Source organism: Suricata suricatta, chromosome 7 (genome assembly GCF_006229205.1).
Source record: "Suricata suricatta isolate VVHF042 chromosome 7, meerkat_22Aug2017_6uvM2_HiC, whole genome shotgun sequence".
Lineage (NCBI taxonomy): Eukaryota > Metazoa > Chordata > Mammalia > Carnivora > Herpestidae > Suricata > Suricata suricatta.
Window position 1 is genome coordinate 17,756,851 of NC_043706.1, and position 26,390 is coordinate 17,783,240.

A 26,390-nucleotide genomic window follows, 5' to 3' on the forward strand; every position below is an offset into this window, starting at 1 on the left:
TAATGCTATTCTAAAATTAGAAGTTTATTGGGGCACCTGGGTGGTTCAGTCGGTTAAGTGTCTGACTTCAGCTCAGGTCATGACCTCGAGGTTTGTGGGTTTGAGCCCTGCGTTGGGCTCTGTGCTGACAGCTCAATGTTTGGAGCCTGCTTCAGATTCTTTGTCTCCCTCTCTCTCTGCCCCTCTTGTGATCATGCTCTGTCTCTCTCTCTCTCAAAAATAAATAAACATTGAAAAAAACTTCTTAAATAAAATTAGAAGTTTATTGGGGCGCCTGGGTGGCTCAGTCAGTTGAGCATCGGGCTTCGGCTCAGGTCAGATCTCACGGTTCGTGGGTTCGAGCCCCGCGTCGGGCTCTGTGCTGACAGTTAGCTCAGAGCCTGGAGCCTGTTTCAGATTCTGTACCTCCCTCTCTCTCTGACCCTCCCCTGCTCCAGCTGTCTCTCTCTGTCTCTCAAAAATAAATAAAAAGCATTAAAAAAAATTTAAAAAAAAAGAAAATGAATAAACATTAAAAATTAAAAAAATTAGAAGTTTATTTAGTCTTAAATATTTTTTAATATATCTATTTTTTTAAGATTTTATTTTTAAGTAATCTCTACACCCAGTGGGGACTCGAACTCACAATCCTGAGATCAAGAGTTGAACGCTCCAGCAACTGAGCCAGGAAGGCGCTCTTTTACATGTATTAAAAAAAAATGCTAGAAGAATTATCTTGTGAAACTTGATCTTTAGTGGATATTAACCAACTATCAAATAAGATTACACAACAGCCCCAAAGGTGGAAAACAATATATTAATTTATTTCCAAGACAACAACATGGAGCATCATCAAAAACAAGGATGGGTTTAGTAGTTTCAGCTGTCCCTGGAGGCTAGCGAAAACCCACTACACTCTTCCAATATTAAAGTATTTAAGACATAGAGATGACCAGCAACAGACATGTAAACATCTTCTATTCCAAAAGGCTTCTCGTTCTAAAGGAGAACGATTCAGTGTAAAACATTTCTTCTTCTCAGGTGGGGTCATTTAAAGAAGTTGAAAGAAAAGATGATTTTTAGACTCATTAGCTCTGGGTATGTTCCCTATGTTTCAACCCTTTACCACTTTGTGCAATTCCGTATTTTTCAGCAGCTGGAAAAAAATAAGGCTTGACTTCAAAGGCATTCCCTTAGATACAATGAACATTCAACACACACAGTTACAGAAAAAAAAAAAAGAATAAAACCAATGTGTTTTAACTAAAAGCATCATTACCTGTAGTCGCTTTTTTTGGGTTAGAATAAATAAATAGTATGGAACTCGATGGATTTAGGACTACAAAAGTAGACTTCACATGTTTATGCTGTGACAGGACATTTTCTCATATTAACACTGAGACTGTTCTTAAACCCTACCCTCTCTGGTACACTAAATATGGCTTTATCCCACCTGCTCTAAGTATTCAACCTCAGGAAATTGAACTAAGGAGACCAGTAAAAACATCCCAATCCTCAAAGAACTTGCTTCCTAATGTTTATTAACAACTTCTCTAAGCCTCACTTAATTCATCTGCAAAACGGGAGTAATCATGTAAGCCTCCCAAGAGTGTTTGTAAGGTTTTAACGCAATGAGCCAGCTATCAGGATGCCTACAACACAACACACTTTAGCTTCTGTCTGTTCCTTCCCTTCTCTCTTTGGAATGGTCCCTGATTTAGACCTCCATTTCTAATTACTCATATCTCTCCCTGGCCAGTCTGACATCACAAAGTACAACCCTGGATATGAATGCGTTAAAATACAAGCAATCTGAGAGATTCTCAAGAGCAGCCTTTCCAACGCTGATGCTATTACCAAGAATTTCAGAGTCAAGGAGCTTCTGTCTTACTTTTCTCCTTGTCTCAAGCATGTGTCTGGTGTATCATAGACACTCAAGAAATATTTACTGTGTGCTGAGTGAATGGATTGGGGAAGAGAACGGGGCCAAGGGATAAGCAACCTCACTCACAGGTGAAAGCTCTTAAACATCTAGGCACTCTTATCAGCACCATGCATTGTAAAGCTACTCAGAGAGTACTCTGGAGTCCTTAAAACATCACGGCAAAGCATTTGGATTCCATTTTGCAGGTAAGATCACTTTGGGGGGGGTGAAGGGTGGTGATCCAAGAGGAAAGTGATTCATTCTGAGGTGAGAGACTTGGGACAAGATCCATGCAATAGCACCTCGGTTCTAGAAATATCTTCATTCTGTGGGACCTTCTCAGCATTCGCCATGGAAAACAATGGAAGAGGGACCAAAGCACACTCTGATCCACAAAAATGGTCCTGTTTCCCTGGGGTCCCTTTGCTGAAGCACCCGGCAGTGACTGATATCTAAAAGCATATCCTGCCTCTTGTCAGTGACTTTACATTCTATACGGACCTGCAGACACAGTAAGCTGACAGTGCTTGTGTTGAAACACGGGAACAAGATCTAGTTCTCCATTCTAGTAGCTCAAGTTTTAAAGGAGATTACTGAGGTGCCCAGAAAGCCTGTGTGCCGCTGAGCAAAGAGGAGTGGTATCTATGAATGCATCGCTATAGATCCATCACAAAAGATGCCTTCTCCAAAGAAACACAATTCTTATTTCCCTAAACAGTATTACCTAGAGTTCTCCTTTTGGTGAGAGCATCTCTCTCTGATGAGTATCTGGTGCAAAGGTCTGACGTCACTAATGCTGATCACTGATCAGATCCTGAGCTTGACACAGAATGATTATCAAGAGACCCGCTAGCATGGCCAACATGCCTGCCTCGCCCTGTGCAGCCCTCCTGATTGCATAGTTCACAGTGTCCAGTGGGTGTGTTAACATATAACAGAGCCACATCCTGCAGCTGTGACCTCGATGCTGTGACTGTTACCACAGGTGAGGCCGCGTTCTCTCCCAGAGAAAGGCTCTTCTTCCCGACCACGACAGCCTTTCCTTCATGCATTCCAGTGGATCAGAAATACCAGCTGGGCTGTATCACGGTTTCGCTCTGATTTAGGGTTCTTTCTCGAAGCCTCAGTTCTAGGCATTCCACAGTGAGGGGGTACGTAGTCAGCTCAAACTTGTTAGCAAAGAGGCTGGGCGAATTAATCAACCACTTCAAGTCTCCGTTTCCATAGATACAAATGCCGTGTACGTAGCGGCCTGCAGAGGAGAGAACAGTCAGAACATTCCTGTTTGCAGACGTTGGGGGTGGGGAAGCTGTGCTCGGTAGAGTCATGCCTGCCTACTGAAGAGCTAACACTGGGCCCAGTGCGATGGGGTTTTGATGACATGGGGCCGGATCAGCGCAGCCCACAAGGAAGTTAAACCCTTTCTCGGAAGATAAGGAGGACACATCCATCCTTGAACAATAGGAGAGTTAAATAATATGAGGCAAGAACATCATATGTATCATAAGACGACTCATGTATTCTTAACTGAGAGCTGTGGATGAGAATCCGGAAGTGAACAAATGGGAGAGGTCTTTTTGGGAGGCACCTGTCAGACCTCTTCTTTGAGCCCTGACCTCGTCTCTCCAAGAGCCTACTTTTATCTCCTCTTAGAGAACAGACCTCACTAATGTGACATGTCTCAACACGTCAGCTTGACTCAGCTCCCAATCTCCTCCAAGTCTTTCCCATGATACCCACACCACTCCTATTTTTCAGTGCCCTGGGCACTTCTCCCCCTTTCTCTCGCATCCCCAACTCTGTCAGCAATTCTGGCAGCTCAACCTTCAACATCGTGGTAGAATCTGACCGCTCTTCACCACGTTCGCTACTACCATCCTGGCCCACACCACCTCCATCTTCCCATCGGAATTGCCGCAATAATAACTGGATTCTACTGTCTCCACCTCTGGCCGTTGGTATGTTCTCAGCCCAAAGGCCAGGGGGATTGGTTTCAATGCAAGCACATCATGATGTCTCTTCATCTCACGTGCAGGCACAGTCAAAATCCCAGCAATGGTATCGAAAGGTCCTGAGTCTGGCCTTTACCTCCTGCCCTTTGCTCACTCACAAGCCTTCATAATCCTGCTCATTGGCTCCGGCCACACTGGCCTCCTTGCTGCCCACCGCCCCCCTCCGCACACCAGGCATGTTCTACCTGAGAATCCACACAGCTCTTCCTCCCCAGGCGAGCCCTCTTGGACCAGACTCCTGAAGGCTCCCTCTCACACCACCCCGGGTATCTGCCTCAAGGCTGTGTTCTCGGGGAGAAAGGCCTCCTCCGATCCCCTCTCCTCCTTCCTCGATTTACTTTTCTCTTGTTCTCATTGCCAAAAGATAGGTAGGTAGGTCAGTGCCACAAAGGCAAATATTTTGCTTTTTGTCTTTCTTTCTGGATAACAGCTTATTGTCTTGCTCTCTAGCCTGGAGTGTAAGGTCCGGAAGAGCTGGAACATGAGACCAGTTTGCTGCCCTCTGCATCCCCCCCTGCATCTGGGACAGTACCTGGTAAATATTAGGTGTTAAATTAATAGCTTTTGAATGAAAGGATGGAGAAGGATGAGTGGAGAGTTAGTGGAAGGACAGAACTTGGAAAGGGGGCAGGCATCAGGGGCATGGATGGTGGCTTCATTTGGGGAAAATGGGCAGAGGGGGAAACTTTCTGCTACAATAGAGAATTTGGTAGGCAAGCGGGTTAGAGAAAGAACGGCTGGAAGTTGAACCTCTTTTCTAGAGGTTTCTTGGCATGCAATGGAATGACTACAGTTGACTGAATTAAACTAAAGGGCCGGGCCTTTTTTTTTTATCCCATAAATAGGGAGAGTCATTGAAGATTTTTGTATGGAAGAATCAAATGGTAAACAGGATGTCACAGCATTAATTGAGTACAGTTAGAAACCCATCATGAGGCCACAGTAATAACAATGTAAATCAGAGAGCTGTTTCCAAGTTCATGGCGTTGCCATGAGTGGAAAAGGAAGGGTATTTGAAACCGAACAGAGAAGGGCTGACAGCATTAATGTCATTAATCGTGATTAATTTAATACAGCTGGCAGGAAGTACCAGAGAGTGGAAATCGATGGACAGAATCCAGAGTTGTGGGAGGTCAGAGATAACTGGGGAGTGAGAACTGAATGCAGACGCAGGATGCCCGTGCTTAAGAAAATGAAGTGAATAGGAGAGACCATTTCAGGTTGCATGAAGTAGAGGCTCACAGACATGCGGTCTTTAGGCTGGAGGCAATCGCAACACATGGGCAGAGAGAAGGAAAAGAGCCCGCACGAGGGTACCACTGGGGCGCAAGCAAGCACGGGAATCATTTAGGGGACTCCAGGTGGTGACTGGTTGTGAGGATGGGTAGCTTCCTCCTTGAAACAGGAAGGAACAATGAGAAGAGTGTGATCAAAATACTCTGAGATGGAGGAATGCGATGGCGTGACAATCCGGTAAGAGGACTTTGGTCACATGTGTTGAAAGTTCTTCCTCAAGTTGAAACGGTTACTTTTTGAGCTGGAAAGGCCATTTTAGCATAGGGTTGAGAGTTTAAAGCAAGCAGAAAAGATGAAAAGAAGTCCGTTGGGAAGGGCTCCAGGAAAACTAGAGTAAATTAAAGAATAGGCAGCCAGGAGGGTCTAGCCATTCCTCCCCCACCTCCATCATGGGGTGAGTGTGAGAGAGTTCCGGAACAGTCTCTAGCAATGCTCTCTGCTCAGGAAAACACAAGTGGCAAAAAGCAGATGGTGGTAGTTATTATATGTGTGAACTGACCTTGTAGGGTCCAATGCTGTTGGTGAGAACAGCGTGGGAAGGCTGACCCAGCACACAGGCTGGACCAGGGGGCCTCAGAAGGATGCTGGCAGGAGGAGGAAGGTGGTACCACTGAAACTCTGGCAATCCCAGTTTTAAAATAGCAAACACATGGGCACTTAGAGGACTCCGTCGGTTAAGCAACAGACTCTTGATTTTGGCTCAATGATCTCCAGGTTCGCAGATTGAGCCTCACGTTGGGCTCCACACTGCTTGGGATTCTCTCTCTTTTTCTCTCTCTGCTCCTCCCTCCACTCTCAAAATAAATATATAAACTTAAAAAAAATAATAAAGCAAACACATTTCAAATAACAACGTATTTTAGGTGTCAGATATAGCAATGAACAAACTAGCAAGAAATTCTAGCCCTCTTGAAGCTTCAATTCTGTTCTGGGAAGAGAGACAGTAAGATATAGTCTGTAAGTCGGTGAAGAAAACTAATAAAGTAACAAGAAATTGTAACCAGTGGGGTGCCTGGGTGGCTCAGTCAGTTAAGCATCTGACTTTGGCTCAGGGATCTCACAGTTTATGGGTTCGAGCCCTGCATCGGGCTCTGTGCCAAAAGCTCAGCACCTGGATTCTGTGTTTCCCTCACTCTCTGCCCCTCCCCTGCTCATGTTCTGTTTCTCTCTGTCTCAATAATAAATAAAAAAACATAAAAGGAAAAAAAAAAGAAATTATAACCAGAGATGGGGGCTCCAAGTTCAAGACCATAGAGTTAGGGTGGTCCCTGTGATTCTCAGAGCCTATAAAGTGCGGACACGTCCACAGGTTTAGAACAAATCCATTCCTCCAACCAAGGGGGAAAGGTCCACATTGTACTCCAGACTTGCTGCTCTGGCATGCGCTGTTCTGCCTCCTCTGGGTTATGCCTTTTTCTGTTCCCCGTCTAGTGGTTTGGGGAACAAACTATTTTTATTTTCAGAACCATATAAGGCTTTCAAATGTTCGCTGGCACAACAGGCACTAAGAGAAGAAAAATGAGACATTTGTCTGAGAAGCTGTGTACCCTCTCTAGGTTCCTGGCTGGAGCTCCTCTCACAGGGCCCTCCCTGCCCCCCACCCTACGCCCCCACACCCCCCCACCCCCCGTCATCTGATAAACAAAGGTCCCTATAAAAATGGAAACCTCACTAACTTATACCTTCTCTAGGAGGTAGGGCCCGGATACAGGTGAAGACAAGGGGAATGAGAGGAAGGCCCTAGGGAGGGGCAGGGCTTGGTAGCTGATTGGTGGAACAGGAGCTTCTGTGGTAGAGGCCAGAGTCTCAAAATAATGACATCACAGGGGTCCCTGCTGTGGAGGCTGAAGTCTTCCAGTGTTACAGCTGGAGAGGAGGTGGAGAAGCAGATCAGGTGACCACAGTGGACCCACAGGGAGGGTGACAGCATTATAGGAGGATTGTGGAGAAGGCAACCCATCCCAAATATTGGGACTCAACTAATGGTGATAGTCTCTTTTCTAAAGAAGGTCCAGGAGATCAAAGCAACCTTCTCTCCACCCTCCTCCTGCTCCAAGGAGGGCAGCCTGTGATATGAATACAGGCAGGTGGCAAGAGCTGTCCTCTGGGGAAAATGTTGGCTGATTGAGGGAAAGATAAGAAGATGCCAAAGAGCAGAGTGTGCAGTGATATGAAGGTGTTGCCATCTTTGGTGGAAGGGGATGCTCAGGAAGGCACGAGAAGGGGGCGAGTGTAATGGAGGGCTGCAGAAAGGCGGTCATTTGGAGGTTTTCCTGTGAAACATTGGGTGTGGATGGAGACCGTGTGAAAGAGTAAGGGAGGCAAAGCTGTGTCACCACACGGAGGAAAGGTCAACCCTGCACACTCACTCACTCATTCACGTAACCACTTACTCACTGAAGACATTGTTATTGCCTTCTGTTACTCGCTGAATTGTCCCCCTCCCCAAATTCATGTGTTGAAGTCCTGGTCTTCCAGCAACTCAGACTGGGACTGTATTTGAGACAGAGCCTTTAAAGAGGAAGTCAAGTTAAAATGAGGTCACATTTGGTGGTGTCAGTATAAAAAGAGATGAGGAGACAGATGCACACAGAAAGAAGACCACCTGAGGACATGGAAGAAGGTGGCATCTCCAAGCCTCTCAGAAGAAACCAAATCTACAGCCACGTTGATCTCGAACTTCTAGCCTGGAAAACTGTGAAGAAATAAATCCTACTTAAGCCACCCGGTCTCTGGTACTTTGTTATGTTAGCCTAGTTAATGAATACCATGCTTACTAGCTACCAGACATAGTTTGAATGTATACCAGGTCTTATAAAAACACTTCTTTATAAAGTTCTATAGAAGGGGGGCCTGGGTGGCTCAGTTGGTTAAATATTCGACTTTTGGTTTTGGCTCAGGGCATGATCTCACAGTTCTTAGGTTAGAGCCCCAAGTTAGGCTGTGGGCTGGCAGCATGGAGCCTGCTTGGGATTCTCTCTCTCTTTCTCTCTCTGTCTCTCCCTATTCTCTCTCTCTCCCAAAAATAACTAAATTAAAAGAAAATAAAGTTCTACTTAAATTTTCTTGTTCTCATCCATCATTTGGAGGAGAAATATCTCTTGTTACTGTCACCTGTCACCACATCAGAGCTGCAGCAAATACTTCCAAGGCAGCTGGAAGCCTGTCTGTGGGGAGGCAGGAGCTGGTGTAAGGGGCAGAGGGTCCAGCTTGCTCTGTGGTGACATGACGTCACTTCTCATTCTACCCTTTTCCCCTCCTAACCTCTGCACTCCCAAAAGGAACAGAAAGAAAAATAAATAATAAGAAGAGAGCAGAAACTAGCAAGAAAACACCATTTTAAGTTGAACCTACCTCTAAACCCCCTTTGGTAATCATGAGTTGGAGCACGTAAGTGAGATACCGAAGTTTAATTTTCAAGGACCATGTCTTGAAGCCTCTAGCTACTCTGAGAAGTCAGATTGTTTTAAATATACAAGCAGTTCTCCCCATGGGAACCCCCATATTCCACAACGACCTCCATGCCAACACCAACAAGCTGGGTGACCTCAAAGTGTCAAGTGAGTGCCTCACCATGGCAGCCTCCGTGTTTATCTTCCATGTCAATCCACTTTATGGCCCTGAGGTTACCAGTCCACGATGCATTCGGCATGGAGCCAGGGACACCTGCAATGTTGATAGAGAAGAAAAGCAGAAATGAGAACCAAGAGAGAAGGGTGTTGATTTCATCAATGAAGACTCCACATTATGTTTACTTTTTCACTATGTTATCTTTCATGTTAGATTTTCCGTCATTGGTGCAAGACCTCAGAAGCTTATGGTATGAGTAGTTGGTGATTATGAACTCTGCCTTGATACCAGTAAATATATATATATACACATATATATGTTTTTTCAAGCCTGCAAAATAGAGTTTAAGAAATAACACAGCATAAAACCACAGTGCAAATGGATAAGTTAAGGAGTTTGGGTTACCTCTCAACTGCCTTTAACTGAATTAATGTTCGATTCTATTATTACAACTTTTTAGGACTTTCCATATGACTTCTACTTTATAATGAAAGCTCAGAAAATAGGCTACCCTAGGTGCTAAGCACACTAATAAGTGAGAGCAATTCTGGGGTTGCTCTCACATGAAGTGTTAGGCATACAGAAGGGAAATATCTTGTTTCCTACATACAAACTCAAATCCCTTACCACACTATCCTTTTTTTATTTGCTAAAGTGCTCCTTGAGCATTTGGTGTGGCCAAGCATTGTGTGAGGCTCTGGGAGCAGAGAGAGTTACAAGACATGATTCCTGGCCACCCAAAGATGAACAGTTGACCCCAAGCAGGAAGTTGTGAGCTTTGAGTTTTTCCTAGGAAGATTGGTGTGCACTGACTTACCATCTTCTCTACTTCTTTCAGGTGTTCTTTTGGCCAGACGTTTAGTTGCTGACCCACTACCTAATTAGTTACCTAATTCACCTTTGAAAAGTAAAGAGCCTTAAAAAACGGCCAGGATGGTTTTAGAGGTCGCCATCTTACTAAGCCAGAGATTTTCCACTTTGGCATTATTTACACTCTAGGCTGGATAATCTGTGGTTGTAGGGCCTCTTCCGTGCATTGTACGATATGTAGCAGCATTCCTGGATGCCACCCACCAGATGTCAGCAGTACACGCCCCCCAATTGTCACAATCAACAACATCTTCAGGTGTTGCCAAATGTCCCCGGCAGTGGGGTGGGGAGGGGCCGGCAAAACTGCCCCATTTGAGAAATACTGTGCTAAACTATTTTAAACAACCCTCTCCATCTCAATAAATTCTGCCTACTCCTATAGAATAGTTTTACCCCAAGGTTTCCATTAGCGTAACATAAGTATATGGGAATCAGATGCAAATACAACCAAAGAAGAAATATTTTGCTTCATAAGAACTCACTCCAGCAATTTTCATCAGTGAGTAATGCAGTTTGAAGGTGATTTTGATGTATGGACATATGCATGACATGTGCCATGTACACATGTACATATGTACTCAAACAGTCCTTCCCTACAAGATTGAGTGGGCAGAATATCACCTCTCCCCTCAACCTACATTCAAAGAAGTACGAATCCTAATCTCTGGAATTCTGATTATCTCTGATAATATGTTATGTGACAGGGCGAAAAAGATTTCAGTTTGCTAATCAGCTGACCTTAAAAGAGGGAGATTATTTTGAATTATCCAGGCCAGTGCAATGCAATCACAAGGGTGTTTAACAGTGGACGAGGGGGTAAAGAGTTGGTCTTTGTTTGTTTACTGCTTGAAGGTGGAAGATTGGGCTAAGGAACATGGGTCATTAGAAGCTGAAAAAGGCCCAGACTCTACAGAAATTAACAGAGCCCAGTCAACGCTTTGGTTTTAGTCTGGTGACACTGTGTCAGAATTCTGTCCTACAAAATTGTGTGATAACACATTTGTGTTGTTCAAGCTGCTAAGTCTATGGTAGATTGCTACAATGGCAAGTAGAAAATGAATACACATCCTTGGGGTGCCTGGGTGGCTCAGTTGGTTAAGTGTCCTACTTCAGCTCAGATCATAATCTCATAGTTCGTGAGTTCGATCCCTGCGTGGGGCTCTGTGCTGACAGCTCAGAGCCTGGAGCCTGCTTCAGATTCTGTGTCTCCTTCTCTCTCTGCCCTTCCTCACGTGCACTCTGTCTCTCTCTCAAAGATAAATAAACGTTAAAAAAAATAAAAAAAAAAAGAAAACTAATACACATCCTAACTAAGCAAAAACTTACTCAAGATGATAAGTATTTTTTCATAAGAAAAAAAACTGGGCAAGACCAAAACATTTCAAGAAGTTTAATTGGACTAGGCATATAAATGTCTCGTCTTTAAAAACATTAATAAAAATGTGCTTTTCAGAAGAAAAAAAGTTCTGTTCTTCTGCCCTGATGTCACATGATAATTGCATCATGCTCTGAATCAAGACCTGTACCAAGGTCTCCCAACTAAAATTAAATTATGCCCAGCCTTTCCTGTAAATAGCATGAATCCTCACCCCTAAGGGTCCAGTATAACAGATTCTTTTTTTCTTGTGGCCAAACTTGAAAAGTTTGCTTATAAATATTGAATAGTCAAAAAACCCCCACTATTTATTAAGCAATAATTTTTTCCTATTGCTTTGACTTGCACTTTTATTACTTTAAAAACTACTTTAGCTCTTGCCTTTCCCAAAAGAAACTTCTTTATTTTGTTCTTAATACACATTTTAAAAGAATTCAGAATAAAACTTGCCTCAGTTGAGTTGGGGGTTGGGAGGAGGACAGTCCAGAAAGCAAAGAGATAATTTGGTATACTTACTTGGGTCAACAAGATTAGCTACATGGATGTGATGTTTTTATTATTATTTATTTGTTTGTTTTTCTTAATTTTTTTTTGAGAGAGAGAGAGAGAGACGTAGTGTGAGTGGGGGAGGAGCAGAGAGAGAGGAAGACACAGAAACTGAAGCAGGCTGCAGGCTCTGATCTGTCAGCACAAGCCTAATATGGGTCTTGAACTCATGTAATGCAAGATCATGACCCAAGCCAAAATTGAATGTTCAACCGACTGAGCCACCCAGCTGCCTCTACATGGATGTGATTTTTATGAGACTAGTTTGATTAAATAGTGACAGCAGAAGAGAGTGAAGGACACATTGCCATAAGAAAAAGCACCTACCCTCCTTTACATGATTACATTTTTTTAAATGAGATATTTTTTTCTCTTCTTTTCATTCATATTGTTCATCACAAACTGACTCTTCCTCAGAAACACATTTCTTATCGTAGAGATAAGATGGTGACATTTACGATTAATGACTGCTGTCTTTTTTTTTTTTTAATGTTTATTTATTTTTGAGAGACAAACAGAGTGTGACTGGGGCAGGAAGCAGAGAGAGGGAGACACAGAATCCAAAGCAGGCTCCATGCTCTCAGCTGTCAGCACAGAGCCCAGTGCAGGGCTCAAACTGTGAGGTCATGACCTGACCCAAATTCAGATGCTTAACCCCCTGAGCCACCCAGGTACCGTGGCTTTTCAATCTTTTAGACTGCAATCTGTGGGAAAAAATTTTTATTTTATTGTATTGTATTGTATTGTATTGTATTGTATTGTATTGTATTGTATTGTATTATATAGTTTATTTTCAGAGAGAGAGAGAGCACACAAGCCAGGGAATGGCAGAAAGAATCCCAAGCAGGCTCTGAGATGTCAGCGCAGAGCCTGAAGGGGGGATCGAACTCACAACTGTGAGATCATGACTGAGCAGACATCAGGAGTCAAACGCTTAATTGACTAAGTCACCCAGGTGCCTCAACACAATTATACATCATCATACGCACATACTTGCATGTAAAGTAAACAAAGGTCTCACAAATTACTTAGATTTATTACATGTAAGGCACTTGTTTATTTTATTTTTTCATATTAAAAATTCTGCTCAAAACCTACTCAGGTGATTTCTGGATCCACTAATGGTAAATAGTGCTGTTTTAGAAATACTCTACTGGGGGCGCCTGGGCGGCTCAGTCAGGTAAGCATCTGACTCTTGGTTTCGGCTCAGGTCATTTTCTCACAGTTTCATGAGTTTGGGCCCCATCTCAGGCCCCATAATGACAGTACGTAAATCCTGCTTGGGATTTTCTGTCTCCCTTTCTCTCTGCCCCTCCCCCACTCTTGCTGTCTCTGTCTCTTTCAAAATAAATAAATAAACTTAAAAAAAATTTTTTAAATAAAAATACCATAGTTTATGGCTGTGTTATTATTACTGCCGTTATGATTATGATTATTATTGTGCAGGATTCTGAGAGGGTAGTCATGAGGTATTATGGATGCAGTCTACCCTCAGTCCCTAAGTGTCCTAGGAAGGGCCTATTTTGCATTACTTCTAAGAGGGGGGCAAGAAGAATATGCCAATATTATCAGGGAAACCATTTTAAACTATAAATTTCAATTCTCTCATTTGCTCTTCATAGGCTTATTTAAACAAAAGATTAGAGATAAGTTTATAGAGTAACCAAGACCATTTTTCTTGGAACTAAGCCATTATTAGTCAAATAACTACATCTGTTGAATAAATGAATACGGTTCTTTGAAATGCAAGCTCTATTTATATTGACTTGCCTTTCTCCTTATTGTTCTTACACAGTGTGGTCTTCATGTGGAGGGACCTCCATGTGCTAACAATTCCAGCAATTGCTTATTATTGAAGCGCAGATACATACATTTCAACTTATTGAACAAGGAGTTCTGTTTTTAAATGTCAGAAGTCAATGCTATGGTCAATATATAAACAAGGGCTTTCTCACAAGTTAACGGTGGTGCTGTAAACCGGCATGACTCTGGAAATCAATTTGGAAATATGTGCAGAAAGTCACTATACCCCTCCATTCCCTTTGGCCCTTTACGTCAATAGCTTCACCCTAAGCTAAGGAAATAGTTTTTTAAGTGCTTTATAGGAAGGTGTTTATTTTGACATTATTTATACATAATGAGAAACATCACAGGCTCTCAGGTCAGAGAGTCAACATTTCAAATCCTTATCTCTGCTATTACTGGCCGTGTGACCTTGAATAGTTATGTAATCTCTAAAAGATATCACATACTAATCTTCAAAACCTCACGAGGCTTTGTTAATGTTAAATAAGATAATGTACGTGGTGTGCTTAGCAGGGTGCCTGGCACACTTAACTAAATAAATGGTTGAAAACGTAATCTCTCTATTAAAATCATGGGGACAGGGTAGCTAGGGAAGAGATTACTTCTTTACTATAACCAGAGCAAGTTTACCAACTGCGGCACTACTGACATTTGGGCCGGGTAATTGCTGTGGGGGCTTTCCTGTGCACTGGAGGGTGTATGTATAGCAGTATCTGGCCTTTACCCGCTGGATGCCGCAAAGCAGTCCCCACCCGTGAGCCACCCTCCCACTCCCCACCCCCCGCCCCCGCCCCGTGACAACCCAAAATGTTTTCGGATATTGCCAAATGTCCCCCGGAAGGGTGGAGCTACTCCTGATTGAGAACACAAAATTGTCCATTATTAATAAAATCATGTACAAATATTTGCCTGGTGAATCTTTCCTTTTTCTCCTCTTAAAACTATTATTCTATAGTTGGTGAAGAATTGAACACTGGCTATTGGAATGGATTCACATAATGCCTATAAGTACAAAGAACAAAAGTGAAAGTTAAAACAAAACCCAAACACTATGCAATCTTACACCTACTGGTAACAATTATTAAGAAAACATTTTCACAAGAAACAGCAAGTGTTGGTCAGGATATGGAGAAAAGGGAACCCTCTTGCACTGCTGGTGGGAATGCAGACTGGCACAGCCACTGAGGAAAACAGCGTGGAAGTTTCTCAAAAAGTGAAAAATAGAACTATTTATGATCCAGTAATTGCGCTACTGGGTATGTACCCCCCAAAATGCAAACACATTAATTTATGCACCCCAATGTTTATAGCAGCATTATTTATAAAGCCAAATTATAGAAGCAATCCAGGTGTCCATCAGTTAATGAATGGATAAATATATACATATGATGGATTATTACTCAGTCATAAAAAAGAATGAAATCTTACCATGTGCAATGACAAAGATGGAACTGGAGAGTATAATACTGAGTGAAATGAGTCAATCAGAGAAAGACAGATACCGAATGATTTCACTCATGTGGAATTTAAGAAATCAAACAAATGAGTAAAGAGGGAAAAAGAGAGAGAGATAAACCAAGAAACAGACACTTCACTATTGAGAACAAACTGATGGTTACCAGAGGGGCAGGGCTTGGGGGGCTGAATTACATAGGACATGGGGACTGAGGAGGGCACTTGGGATGAGTACCGGGTGATGTATGGAAGTGTGGAATCACTGTATTGTACACCTGAAACTATGATAGCAATGTATGTTAACCATACTGGAATTAAGAAGTAAAAAAAGAAAATATTATTCCATAAAGCATCTTGTTCTACAAATAAATATTGCCATGTCACCTTAAGACTTCAACGTAGCTATTAACTACTTGACTAACCTATACTGGCTATAGATCACAAACAACTCTTTACAAGTGGCTTTTACCATTGAGGTACGTGGGTTGGGTTTCCCTAACTGAGCAGAGGCGCTCCCTATGCACATGTTGACTGCTTTCAAAGGTTTATCAATTCACAGTAGCATTTCCTGAAGACTGAAGTTTTATTAGAGTCTAGAAACAGGAGATTGTTAATTTGCAGCACATGAACATTAAGTACTGTAATCTTCTCTGTGATCTATTTGTTCAGATGTGTTTATTGACAGCTTCATTCCGTTACATGATAAGGATTTCACATCTGGGTCATTTGCTATTGGAAATGTGTGTACTACTTTGTTGTTAACAAATCCATTTTAAAAGGTCCCTAACAAATCCATTAAATGAATTTTCATCTTGCCCAGTATACAGTGCCTTCTTCACCTTCAAAACAAGGCACCAGGCTACACCCAGTTGGACGTACATCAAGAATTCATTCGCAAGTTGTAGAACATTCCCTCTAGTTCCTTGTAAAGGCAGCCAAATAAAAATCATGACTGTTTAGGGCTCTTGCCTAATTTTAATCCCTATTTTCAACCTGAGACAGGTCCAAAGGAGCTGAAAGTCACTGGTAAATTGCATCTGTTGCTGCATGTACTGGGGTGTATATACAGGTTGCAAATTCTGGGAACTAAGTGCCAATCTATAGCAAGACTAATGTTTTATACAGAACTAGACAAGTAGTTCTTCTGTTTACAGTCGTCTTCTGCAAATATGAGAAACATCTAAACAAACTTTCAAAAGAGAAGGAACCCAGGAGAAAGAGTCTTGGGATGTGCCCCGGATATATGGGGAGGATACCCCCGCCCCTTGCCCTGCCACCTCCTCACCCATGGAGTTTGCAGCCATTTTTACAAATACAGAAAGCCACAGAGTAGGCCTAGCATTTCTTCTGGAAACATCTCTTGATGCTGGACATTTGGATAAAAAGCACTGGGCTGTAAATCGAAGATACATAGCAACACAAAGACAGGCAGAAGTAATTTACGGGGTGAGGGTGGCTGTCACTCTTGGAAGTGACTGGGGTTTTCCTGAGTACTAGGCTAACATGGATTCTTGGGCTGGTTATCCAGGGAAGGATCAGTGTGAGAGGTTAGTGATCAATTCTAGTAGCGTAGTTCTGTCTATACGCAAAATTTCAATAAAAAGTTTAAGAAAGTGGGGCACCTGGGTGGTTCAGTTGGTTAAGCATCCAACTTCGGCTCAGGTCATGATCCCTGAGTTTGTGAGTTCGAGCCCTGCGTTAGGTTCTGTGCCTGGAGCCTGCTTCAGATTCTCAGTCTCTCTCTCTCTGTCCCTTCCCCACTTGCATTCTGTATCTCTCTCAAAAACAAATAAAACACTAAAATTTTTTTAAGTATAAGAAAGTTATAGAATGGGTAGGAGTGGATATTTACATTAATTTGTAAAATAAAACGTTAAGACTTCAAAGAAACATTGGCTCCTTCAGTTCCTCGCCCTTGTCCTCTGGTCCTTTGCCCAGAGTCATTTTAGGGATCACAGTGCTGGTTTTGAGTTATCCATCTATCAGGTTTTGAGGCCTTTATTCTTAAGTATTTGACACGGGTGTTTAATTTGTATAATAGTTATTTCAGTATTTTAGAAACTGTGAATTATGGAGATATTTAGATCAAGACCAATGACTAATATATTTAATTTATAGTAAAAGAGAAACTCTTTTTTAATGTTTATTTGTTTTTGAGAGAGATGAAGGGGGAGGGGCAGAGAGAGTGGGAGACAGAGGACCCAAAATGGGTCTCTGCTGTCAGCATAGAGTCCAGTATTGGGCTCAAACCCACAAACTATGAGCCAAAGCCAGACCCTCCAGTGACTGAGCCACCCAGGAGAAACTCTCTAGTCATCTACAAATCTAGCAAAATTCTCTTCTGTATGAGTTTTTTGTTTGTTTGATTTTAAGTAGGCTCCACGCCCAATGTGGGGCTTGAACTCAAAACCTAGAAATTAAGAGTCGCATCCTCTACCAACTGAGCCAGTCCAGTGTTCCTGAATGAGTTCTGACAAGACATCATATCAGGATGTTGTGACATGCTCATTATGCTGCTCTCGTATCATTGGTTGAAAAGACTCACGATGGAAGTTTTGTGAGTCTGTCATACGTGGAATACAGGTTTTGTTCTTCTTTCAATTAAGTTTGTGACATTCCTACTATTTACAGATCTTCCTTGACTTACAATGGGGTTAAGTCCCAATAAACTCACTGTAAACTGAAAATACCAAGTTGAAAATACATTTAATACACCTAATCTATGGAACATCAACGCTTAGCCTTGCCTACCTTAAATATGCTTGGAACACTGATATTGCCCATGGCTGAGCAAGATCATCTAACACAAAGCCTATTTGATAATACAGTGTTGACTCTCTCATGTAATTCATTGAACACTGTACTGAACGTGAAAGACACAATGGTTGTGGGGTGCCTGGGCGGCTCAGTCGGTTGAGCATCTGACTTTGGCTCAGGTCATGATCTCATGGTTTGTGGGTTCAAGCTCCTCGTCAGGCTCTGTGGTGACAGCTCGGAGGTTGGAGCCTGCTTCGGATTCTGTGTCTTCTTCTCCCTCTCTACCCCTCCCCTGCTCACACTTTGTCTCTTTCTCTCTCAAAATAAATAAACAAACATTTAAAAAAAGCCCCAAAATGGCTGTACGAGTACAGATTTTGTAAGTGTATCTATTGCTGTCTCTTAGGATTGTGGGCCGACTGGGAGTTGCAGCTTGCTGCTGCCGTGCACGAGAAAGTACCGCAGATCACCAGTCCCGGAAAAGACCAAAACTCAAAATTCGAAGTACAGTTTCTACCCAACTGTAGAAGTACATTCACACCGCCCTAAAGCGGAGAACCAGTAAGCCGAACCAGAACCATCCTGTCGGGAATGGTCTGTATTCTGAATCACAGATACCATCAAATCAAGGCCACCAAAAGCTTACCAAATACAATCTTAATAATGATACAATTACATACAGTATTTATTTTGGTTTTTACCCCAATGAATAATATGACTAAAAATGACTATTTTTTTAATAATAAAAGGTCCAACCCATTCTATTATTTGTGGAAAGCAATAAATAAATAATATGGGGAAAGGCTGCCAAATGGAACCGATAATCAGCGGCTATGAAGTGTCCAGAAGATCTACAAGAAGCCATCATTTTCACCTTGGAACACACAAAATTAATTCATTAGATTAAAAAAAAAGCCAAATAAGAAGCTGCTTTTTTAGATCCCCATAGATTACATATTCTATGATTCCATTTTTATGACATTCTGGAAAAGGCAAAATCACAGGGTACAGAACAGGTCAGGATTTGCCGAGGTTTGGGTTGGGGGCGGGACTTCATTACAAGACACACCATGAGGGAAAGTCTCAGGTGACAGAATCACTCTTGACTGTAGTGGAAGACGCTGGACTCTATGCAATGGGCAGAACACGTGGGAGTGGATGCCAAAAAGAATACATTTTAGTGCTTATCAATTTAAAAATATAAAAGGAAGCTTCTTGGGGCATCTGGGTGGCTCAGTTGGTTAAACATCAGACTTGATTTCAACTCAGGCATGATCTCATGGTTCGTGGGGTCGAGCCCCATGTTCGTAGGATTCTCTCCCCGCCTCTCTCTCTCTGGCCCTCCCCTGCTCAACTCACTCTCATTCTCTCTCAAAATAAATTAGTAAACTTTGAAAAAAATAAAAATTTTATTTTGTAGTATACCTATAAAATTTTTCATTTGAGAAATACTAATATTCACTATCACTTTTGATGAATTCTCAACACTTTTATAGAATCCCATCATTAATATTTATCTCAGTATTAGGGCACCTGGGTGGCTCAGTCAGTTAAGTGTTTGACTTCAGCTCGGGTCACGATCTCATGGTTTGTGGGTTCAAGCCCCGCACCAGGCTCTGCACTGACAGCTCAGAGCCTGGAGCCTGTTTCAGATTCGGTGTCTCCCTCTGTCCCTCTGCCCCTCCCCTGCATATGCTTCTCTCTCTCAAAAATAAATAAATAAACATTAAAAAAAACCCCTATCTTTCAGTACTGGACAACATACATGTCCCAATACTACTGCCTTTTTGCTCCAAAATCTAGAGTATTTCAGAGCAAAATTGTGAGAAGCACTAAATATACAGACTATAATTGTGTTATGACTTAGTAGTCCCATCATTGTGACCCAGGTCAGCTGCTAAATCAGGTGACCCAAATAATTCTTCACCTTTTTCGGGTTTGGTTTCCCTAAACCTAAATAATAGGACTATCGCTTCCAACTCCAGAACAAAATCACCCATTCCACCTTACAAAGTCATTTTGCTGTTCTTGAGGTAGCCATTCCAAGTTTTTACTCCTTCTAATATCATCCACTTAAACTAAACCAAACCAAACCAAACCAAACCAAACCAAACCAAACGCCCGTTAACCAAAACCACATTCAGTGAGCACCTTCTTCTGTGTGTCAGGAGTGGCATTACAGGCTTTAGACTTAGGGCTGGAGTTATAAGTTACTAGTAATAGAATCACGGTTCAGTTACAGAGTCACTACTTCATTCATTGACTAGAACACCCACCTCCTTTACCCACCACCACCATGAGATTAGTGGTGTCATTCTTTGACTGAGGAAACTAAGTTTGAAGAATTGAAGGGATATGCCCAACATCACAGGCTAGAAGACGCCATGATTGGAGCCTGCCTCCCCTTTGAGGGAGGGGGAGCCTAACTCTTCTTCATTCTACCGTAGTTCTCAATTCCGTGTGGACCCCTGGAGGACTCTGAAGGCAAATAAGGCCATATCTAGTTCACTTGGCACACTCCTAGCTACCTGGGTCCCTCATGTACACAACGGATGGGAGCTGACAGGGCGCTGGACCAGATGTCTCTGACTGAGACGCTCACCTTGTTTCAACCTGGTTCGTGTGCCCCTTCATTCTGTTGGAGACAATACTTCGAGTTTTTATTCGGCTGGGGCAGAGAAAGGAGATTCACGGTATCTGGAAATTGCAGGCAACCTCAGGGTGCCTGGGTGGCTCAGTCTGTTAAGCGTCCATCTCTTGATCTCAGCATAGGTCATGATCTCACAGTTTGTGAGTTCGAGCCCTGCATCAGGTTCTGCATTGATGGCACACAGCCTGCTTGGGATTCTGTCTCTCCTTCTTTCCGCCCCACTTGTGTGCACGCTCTCTCTCTCAAAATAAATAATAAACTTTAAAATTTTTTAAAGGGAAAAGAAATTTTTAAAAAGGAAAAGAAATTGCAGGTGTCCTCAAGAATCAAGTTGGCAGCGGTGACGTGGGATTGTTGCTGGTCACGTGTTTCCTAGGACCCAAGCACGTGAGTTTGTGCATCTGCAAATGCTGCACAGGAGACAATCCCTCTCACTACCCAGGGCTGTGCGCCTGCGAGCCTGCTCCTCTCACTTCCCCACACAGGAGACTAGTGGAAGCTGAGGGAGGGGGAAATTCAAGCTGATTGTGTCTGATTAGAAAATCTTCCAGATCCTTAGTAGTAAGATCTGCATCCAAGCGTAGAAGCCTCTGCATCTTGGGAAACTGCATTCTTCCAGAACCTGCTGTCTCTTAATGAGGACAACTGGGTGGAATCAAAATACAAAACAAAACCAAAAAAAAAAAAAAACAACAAAAAAAAACCCCAAAAACCCTGAGAGTTAAAAAAAAATTTTCTTTAACATTTATTTATTTTTGAAAGAGAGAGACAGATCATGAGTGGGGGGGGGGGGGACACACAGAATCAGAAGCAGGCTCCAGATTCTGAGCTGTCAGCACAGAGCCTGACACGGGGCTCGAACCCATGAACTGTGAGATCATGACCTGAGCTGAAGCTCAACGCTTAACCGACTGAGCCCCCCAGGTGCCCCAAACCCTGACAGTTTTTAACACTTACTAGGCATCATGCACCATTTTCAGCAACTGATACGTATTATGACATATAATTTACTTACAATGGTAATACTATTATCATCCCATTTTACAAATACAGTCACTGAAATTCAGAGTGATTACATAATTTGCCTCAAAGTGTATACACTAGGGATCTGCAAAGCTGCAAAGTTGCACTTGAAGCCAAGTAGTCTGGGTCCAGAGAGCCTCCTTCCCCCCGCCACAGTTCATATACGACACTAGCCTGTGTCTAGCTCAGCATTTACTCATTGCCTATGGTGATTGGCCTGAGTTTTACTAAATCATGGTAGGAGTGGTGGTTGGCTTCTAGACATGGACACAGCGACTGTGACAAGGGGAGAAATTCATTGCCCAGAGGTCATTGTTCCAATAATCCTACTGGAAAGGGGGGGAGGGATGGAAATGGTCATAGACTCCCCAATGGCCAAGTGGGGAGCTACCTTCTCCATTACTGGTATTGTCTCCATTTCACATACGAGTAAATTGAAGCCCACATAGGATACTGTAACTGCTAAAGATCATACACCAGGTACATGAAACCTAAGTCTGTCTGTCTGTAAAATTTTTGCTCCTTCCACTGCATGCTCCGGAGTTACAGCAAAATAATGCAGGGAAACTTTTTTGAGATCACCCAGTCCAATTTCCCCATTTTTACAGAGAAGGAAACCGAGGCTCTAAGAGATGAAATGACTTGTCTAGGGTCAAACAGCTAATTAAGGACAAGAGGCTAGAACCTAGAAGATAATTTTGTAATGTGCCTATTGAGGTCACTGACCTTTCTTACATCGTCCAGCTGCGGGAGTTTGAAGAGCTTATATGTCCTAATCGTTGAGTCTTTTGGGGTCATCCAAGACCCATCCTTAGAGGGCACTCAGATTCTTCTGGCTCTTCTACAAACATCTTATTTTTTTTTAATTTTTTAAGGTTTATTTATTTTTGACACAGAGACAGAACATGAGCAAGGAAGGGGCAGAGAGACAGAGGAAGACACAGAATCTGAAACAGGCTCCAGGCTCTGAGTTGTCAGCACAGAACCTGATGTGGGGTTCGAACCCACAAACCACGAGATCATGACCTGAGTCAGAGTTGGAAGCTCTACTGACTGAGCAACTCAGGTGCCCCTCGACAAACATCTTTGAAAAGAAATACTAGCAAGTCATAGCCAATACTATGAAATGCACTATTCTCCATATATATGCATATATGTATTTGGGGGAGTACAATTGAATCAGAACTTCCCAATATACACTTCTTACTTTTTAGTAAATTCCCAAACACCTTCCAAACTCTCTCTAATGTTCTACAACGAAAATTAACTGAGAGGCTCAGTTTGATGAAGTAATTTGGTCAGTGTCAGACAAGCTGATGAGGCCAGGATGCCGAAGTTCATATTCTTCCCTCCACACTGTCTTGCAAGAGGAGAGAAACCTCGTGCAAAGCTCAGAAGCTTGAAACCTGGGGAATCTCAGATTAAATTACATATGTGAAAAATTAACACGATGATTGAACCCAACAGAGAAGGCTCTACAGGATGTGTGATGGAAAATACATTAAAAATTATCTGCAGACAAATGTTTTCCGTTTGTCATTTCCAAAGTCAAACATACAGGGACTCATAAAGTAGCAAGACTGTCAACTTGGCCTTTTCCCTTTTTTCCTAAATAAAGGAAGTGGTATTCGGTAGCAATAAGAGATGAAAAAAAGCATCTCTAAACACTGCACAGGAAGAGTCTGTCTCACTGACCAGCTTACTACTCTTAGTAACATACTCTACTCATTTTCCCTGGAGAAAGAGGAAGGCCAAGAGAATGGACATGTTAACAAGCATTATTCTGACTCTTGCTTCCAATGCTTATGGACTTTGTAGATTCAGCTTTGTCCATTAAAAATTTTTTTAAAAAAGAAGAAGAAGAAAATGCAGTCTGGTTGATGTAATATATCTTAATGGTTTGGGTTGGAAAAGAGGAGTTTCACTTTTCAGCAAATCATTATTATGGGATTTGTAGAAAGCCTTAGCCTGGACTATTGGAATGTTGTATTTCCTTTGAAAAGAAGAAGCTTACTCATTTCTGAAAATTGAGTCCACTCTATGATTTTCCAGAAGTTGTGTTTTCTGGCTTTGAGTCTGTATAGTATATTTGTAGTTGTTGAAACTGGTCAGTGGGCAGTTATGGTGGTGTGTGTTGGTGAATTTCATATTAGAGCTTATAAATTATCCCCGTGAACATAGCTAGGAGGGATGACATTTGTTTTAACTTTGAGGAAGTTGAACACCCAAAATGGGAAGGATGTGGCTGGGCCGGCGAAAACCTGTACAGAATGATTGTGAAAAAGCCGTCATTTCTTTCAGGTCCTGGCTGTGCTGATTTCCTTCACTGAGAAATTATATTATGTTCCACACAAATACCATTTTAAGTCGCTTCTGTTTCACAGGATGGCTTAAGAAAACAAAACAAGCTATCTATCCCAATTCCTGTTTCTTTCCCATGATGTGATTGCAAAATAAAGTCCTGAAGACACTATTGACATCCTTTGAATCTTTAAGGAAATGCTTCTCAAGGAAGATACTTCGTAGTGTTTGTGGGAGGATGAAGTGAGCGATTTTAGTTGTTTCAAAAACTACACCAATAACACTGAGGGAAGTCACACTTACAAAGAGTTAGTACCCATCCCAACAAAGTAAGCTGCTTACATTTTCCTATACTTCTTCCTGTACCTCTTTGGGCATATCTGTATCCAATGGTACATGGTGGTGGAGCTGGAATGCAGACATCCTTTTGTAGTAAGAATATATTTAAATTTAATCTCATTGAGGATCCTCTTGTTACTAAGTGGACAAATTTTTTTTTAATTTTTTTTATTTTAGAAACCGAGCATGGGAGTGGGAAAGAGGGACAGAGGGGAGAGAGAAAGAGAGAGAGAGAAAGAGGGAATCCCAAGCAGGCTCAGTGCAAAACCCAACGTGAGGCTAGATCCCACAACCCTGGGGTCACGACCTGAGCCAAAATCGAGTCGAATGCCCAATTCACTGAGCCACCCAGGCATCCCTAAGTGGATAAACTCTTAACCTCTCATTTTACACTCAAGCTTTTCATTTCCTTCTCAGAACAACTAATAAGTAGCTGTAGAGATGAGGAGTTTGAGGTTAGGGTTACCCACGATCACAAAGCTAATAAGGGCAAAGCTAAACTTCATCAGCAGTTTGGCCTCATTTCCAAGTTCAAGGGGATACTGACTCAATACAAGGACTTCCCAAACATCAGTCATTTATTTGCACACCACTTTTATGGCATCCACTATAGTGCAAGCAACATCATCACGCTTCTCCTTATATAGGCTCACTTGCTTTTTCCTGGTGGCTGCCTTTTTTCACAGTCAAGGAAAATCTCTAATGAAAGTGGACAGAACAGCAGATCTATAAAGGGGCCAGTGTCTGCATCAGTGGTTCTCAAAGTGTGCTTCTTAGGCAAGAAACGTCAGTTGTCACCTGGGAGCTTGCTGGAAATACAGATTCTGGGGCTCGCCCCCGACCGACTGAATCAGAAACTCTGGGGTTAGGGCTCAAAACTATTAGTGTTTCAACAAAAAGATTCTAGGGCTCTGTCTGAGAACCACTGCACTGCATACATTATCTTATGTAATACTCATAACCGCTCTGGGAACTAAGTGCTAGGTATTATTCCTGTCATCACAGATGGGTAAACTGAGGGTCAGCATACAAGAAAACCAGTAGCACATAGTTAGCAAATTAGAGTAGCCGGGACTTAAACTGTTTGTCTGGCTCCAAAGGTCTTTTCAGAGTATCATGCGGACTTAAAGGGAATAGAAGGAGATGCTGTTGTAGTGGTTCAGAGAAAGAGAGTAGAGCTATTTATATTAAAGAGATAATTTTGACATTGATTATACATCTATTATGGCTTTGATACACAAAGTATTTTATTTTATTGCTTCAAGAGTCATTGAAATGCAATACTATGTTTTTGTTTTTTAAAAAAGCAACTGCTGCTTCTAGAAAATATGTGTCTTGGTAGAGAATGATGGCAGATTGAAAACTGGAAAAATGGCCTTGCCAGTTCTAAAGTGGATGCTCCGTTAATCCTTTCTGCTACAAGAAAGTCACATTAAGTTCAGCTTAGTGAATGTTTACCAATCATAATGGTATTTATACTTAATTAAATCTTCATATATACTTTAATTTCTGTCTTGCATAATGTTGTTCTAGAGATTAGGAATTAAAAGCTAACTAAGGGCAGTGTTTCAGGATTATTTCTTTCACAGGGGTGGGGAGCAAAGTATGTTTGGGCACAGACTGCCCAGCAAAGATGATCCAAATATTATAGCATCGTCAGTCACCGGAGGTATCATAAACGATTCTTAAACTGCCTGCTGCTTCAGCATAGCTTTAACTATGTAAATTGTATGTAACCCATCTCAGGTTTCTCTACCAGGAACTCAGCATTCTGTGATACAGACTCATCAATCAGTCTAGGTACTCAAGAGCCAGAATGGATTGTAAATTTTAAATCTTCCCCAAATTTCTGGTCCTGGAAGAGCCTAGAGCCCTTTTCCAATGATGAAACACAAACCAAAAGGCCCAAACCACTAATACAATACTTTAAAAATCATGTCAAGGGGCGCCTGGGTGGCTCAGTTGGTTAAGCGTCTGGCTTCAGCCCAGGTCATGATCTCATGGTTTGTGGGTTCAAGCCCCGTGTCAGGTTCTGTGCCGACAGCTAGCCCCAAGCCTGAAGCCTGCTTCAGAATCTATGTCTCCCTCTCTCTCTGACCCTCCCCTGCTCATGCTGTCTTTCTCTATCTCTCAAAAATAAATAAGTATAAAAAAATTTTTTTTAAAAACGCATCAAAATTTCTTATGTGTATCTAATATTATGATCTGGCTATACAAACATGGTTTCATTTTAAAACTCTGTTAAATGGATAGGAACCCATGGAAGTTTCAGTTTTATATAATTTTTCCTTCAACCAGAATTTATCTCCATATTGATCAAATAAGGGCCAATGTGGATTTTTCATCTGGTCTCACACACACACACACACACACACACACACACACACACACACACACACACACACAGTTGTACTGTAGACCTGACTGTTCTAATGACATTATTAAGATATGATTCTACCAGTCCATCAGTGTTTATAATTCTCAGTC

At 42.1% G+C, this 26,390-nt stretch overlaps 2 protein-coding genes across 4 annotated transcripts in view; one reads left to right on the forward strand and one right to left on the reverse strand.

The window, feature by feature from the left end:
- The window catches only part of C7H6orf52 (chromosome 7 C6orf52 homolog), a 72,302-nt gene extending 54,135 nt beyond the window's left edge, over positions 1-18,167 (forward strand). Inside the window, exons 5-6 of the transcript XR_003910494.1 lie at positions 4,366-4,450; positions 17,997-18,167. The gene's annotated coding sequence lies outside the window, so the exon portion shown is untranslated. The remainder of the gene's footprint in view (positions 1-4,365; positions 4,451-17,996) is intronic.
- The window catches only part of GCNT2 (glucosaminyl (N-acetyl) transferase 2 (I blood group)), a 108,295-nt gene that overhangs the window by 25,282 nt on the left and 56,623 nt on the right, over positions 1-26,390 (reverse strand). For 2 of the 3 annotated variants that reach the window (XM_029943714.1, XM_029943713.1), the window contains exons 2-3: positions 8,785-8,877; positions 781-3,155 (exon numbers count right to left, since the gene is read on the reverse strand). In XM_029943714.1, coding sequence (XP_029799574.1) covers positions 2,965-3,155; positions 8,785-8,877 — 284 coding nt within the window. In that variant the 3' untranslated portion in view covers positions 781-2,964. Of the gene's footprint in view, positions 1-780; positions 3,156-8,784; positions 8,878-26,390 lie in introns of those variants that run through there. The other variant, XM_029943715.1, reaches the window with a different exon arrangement.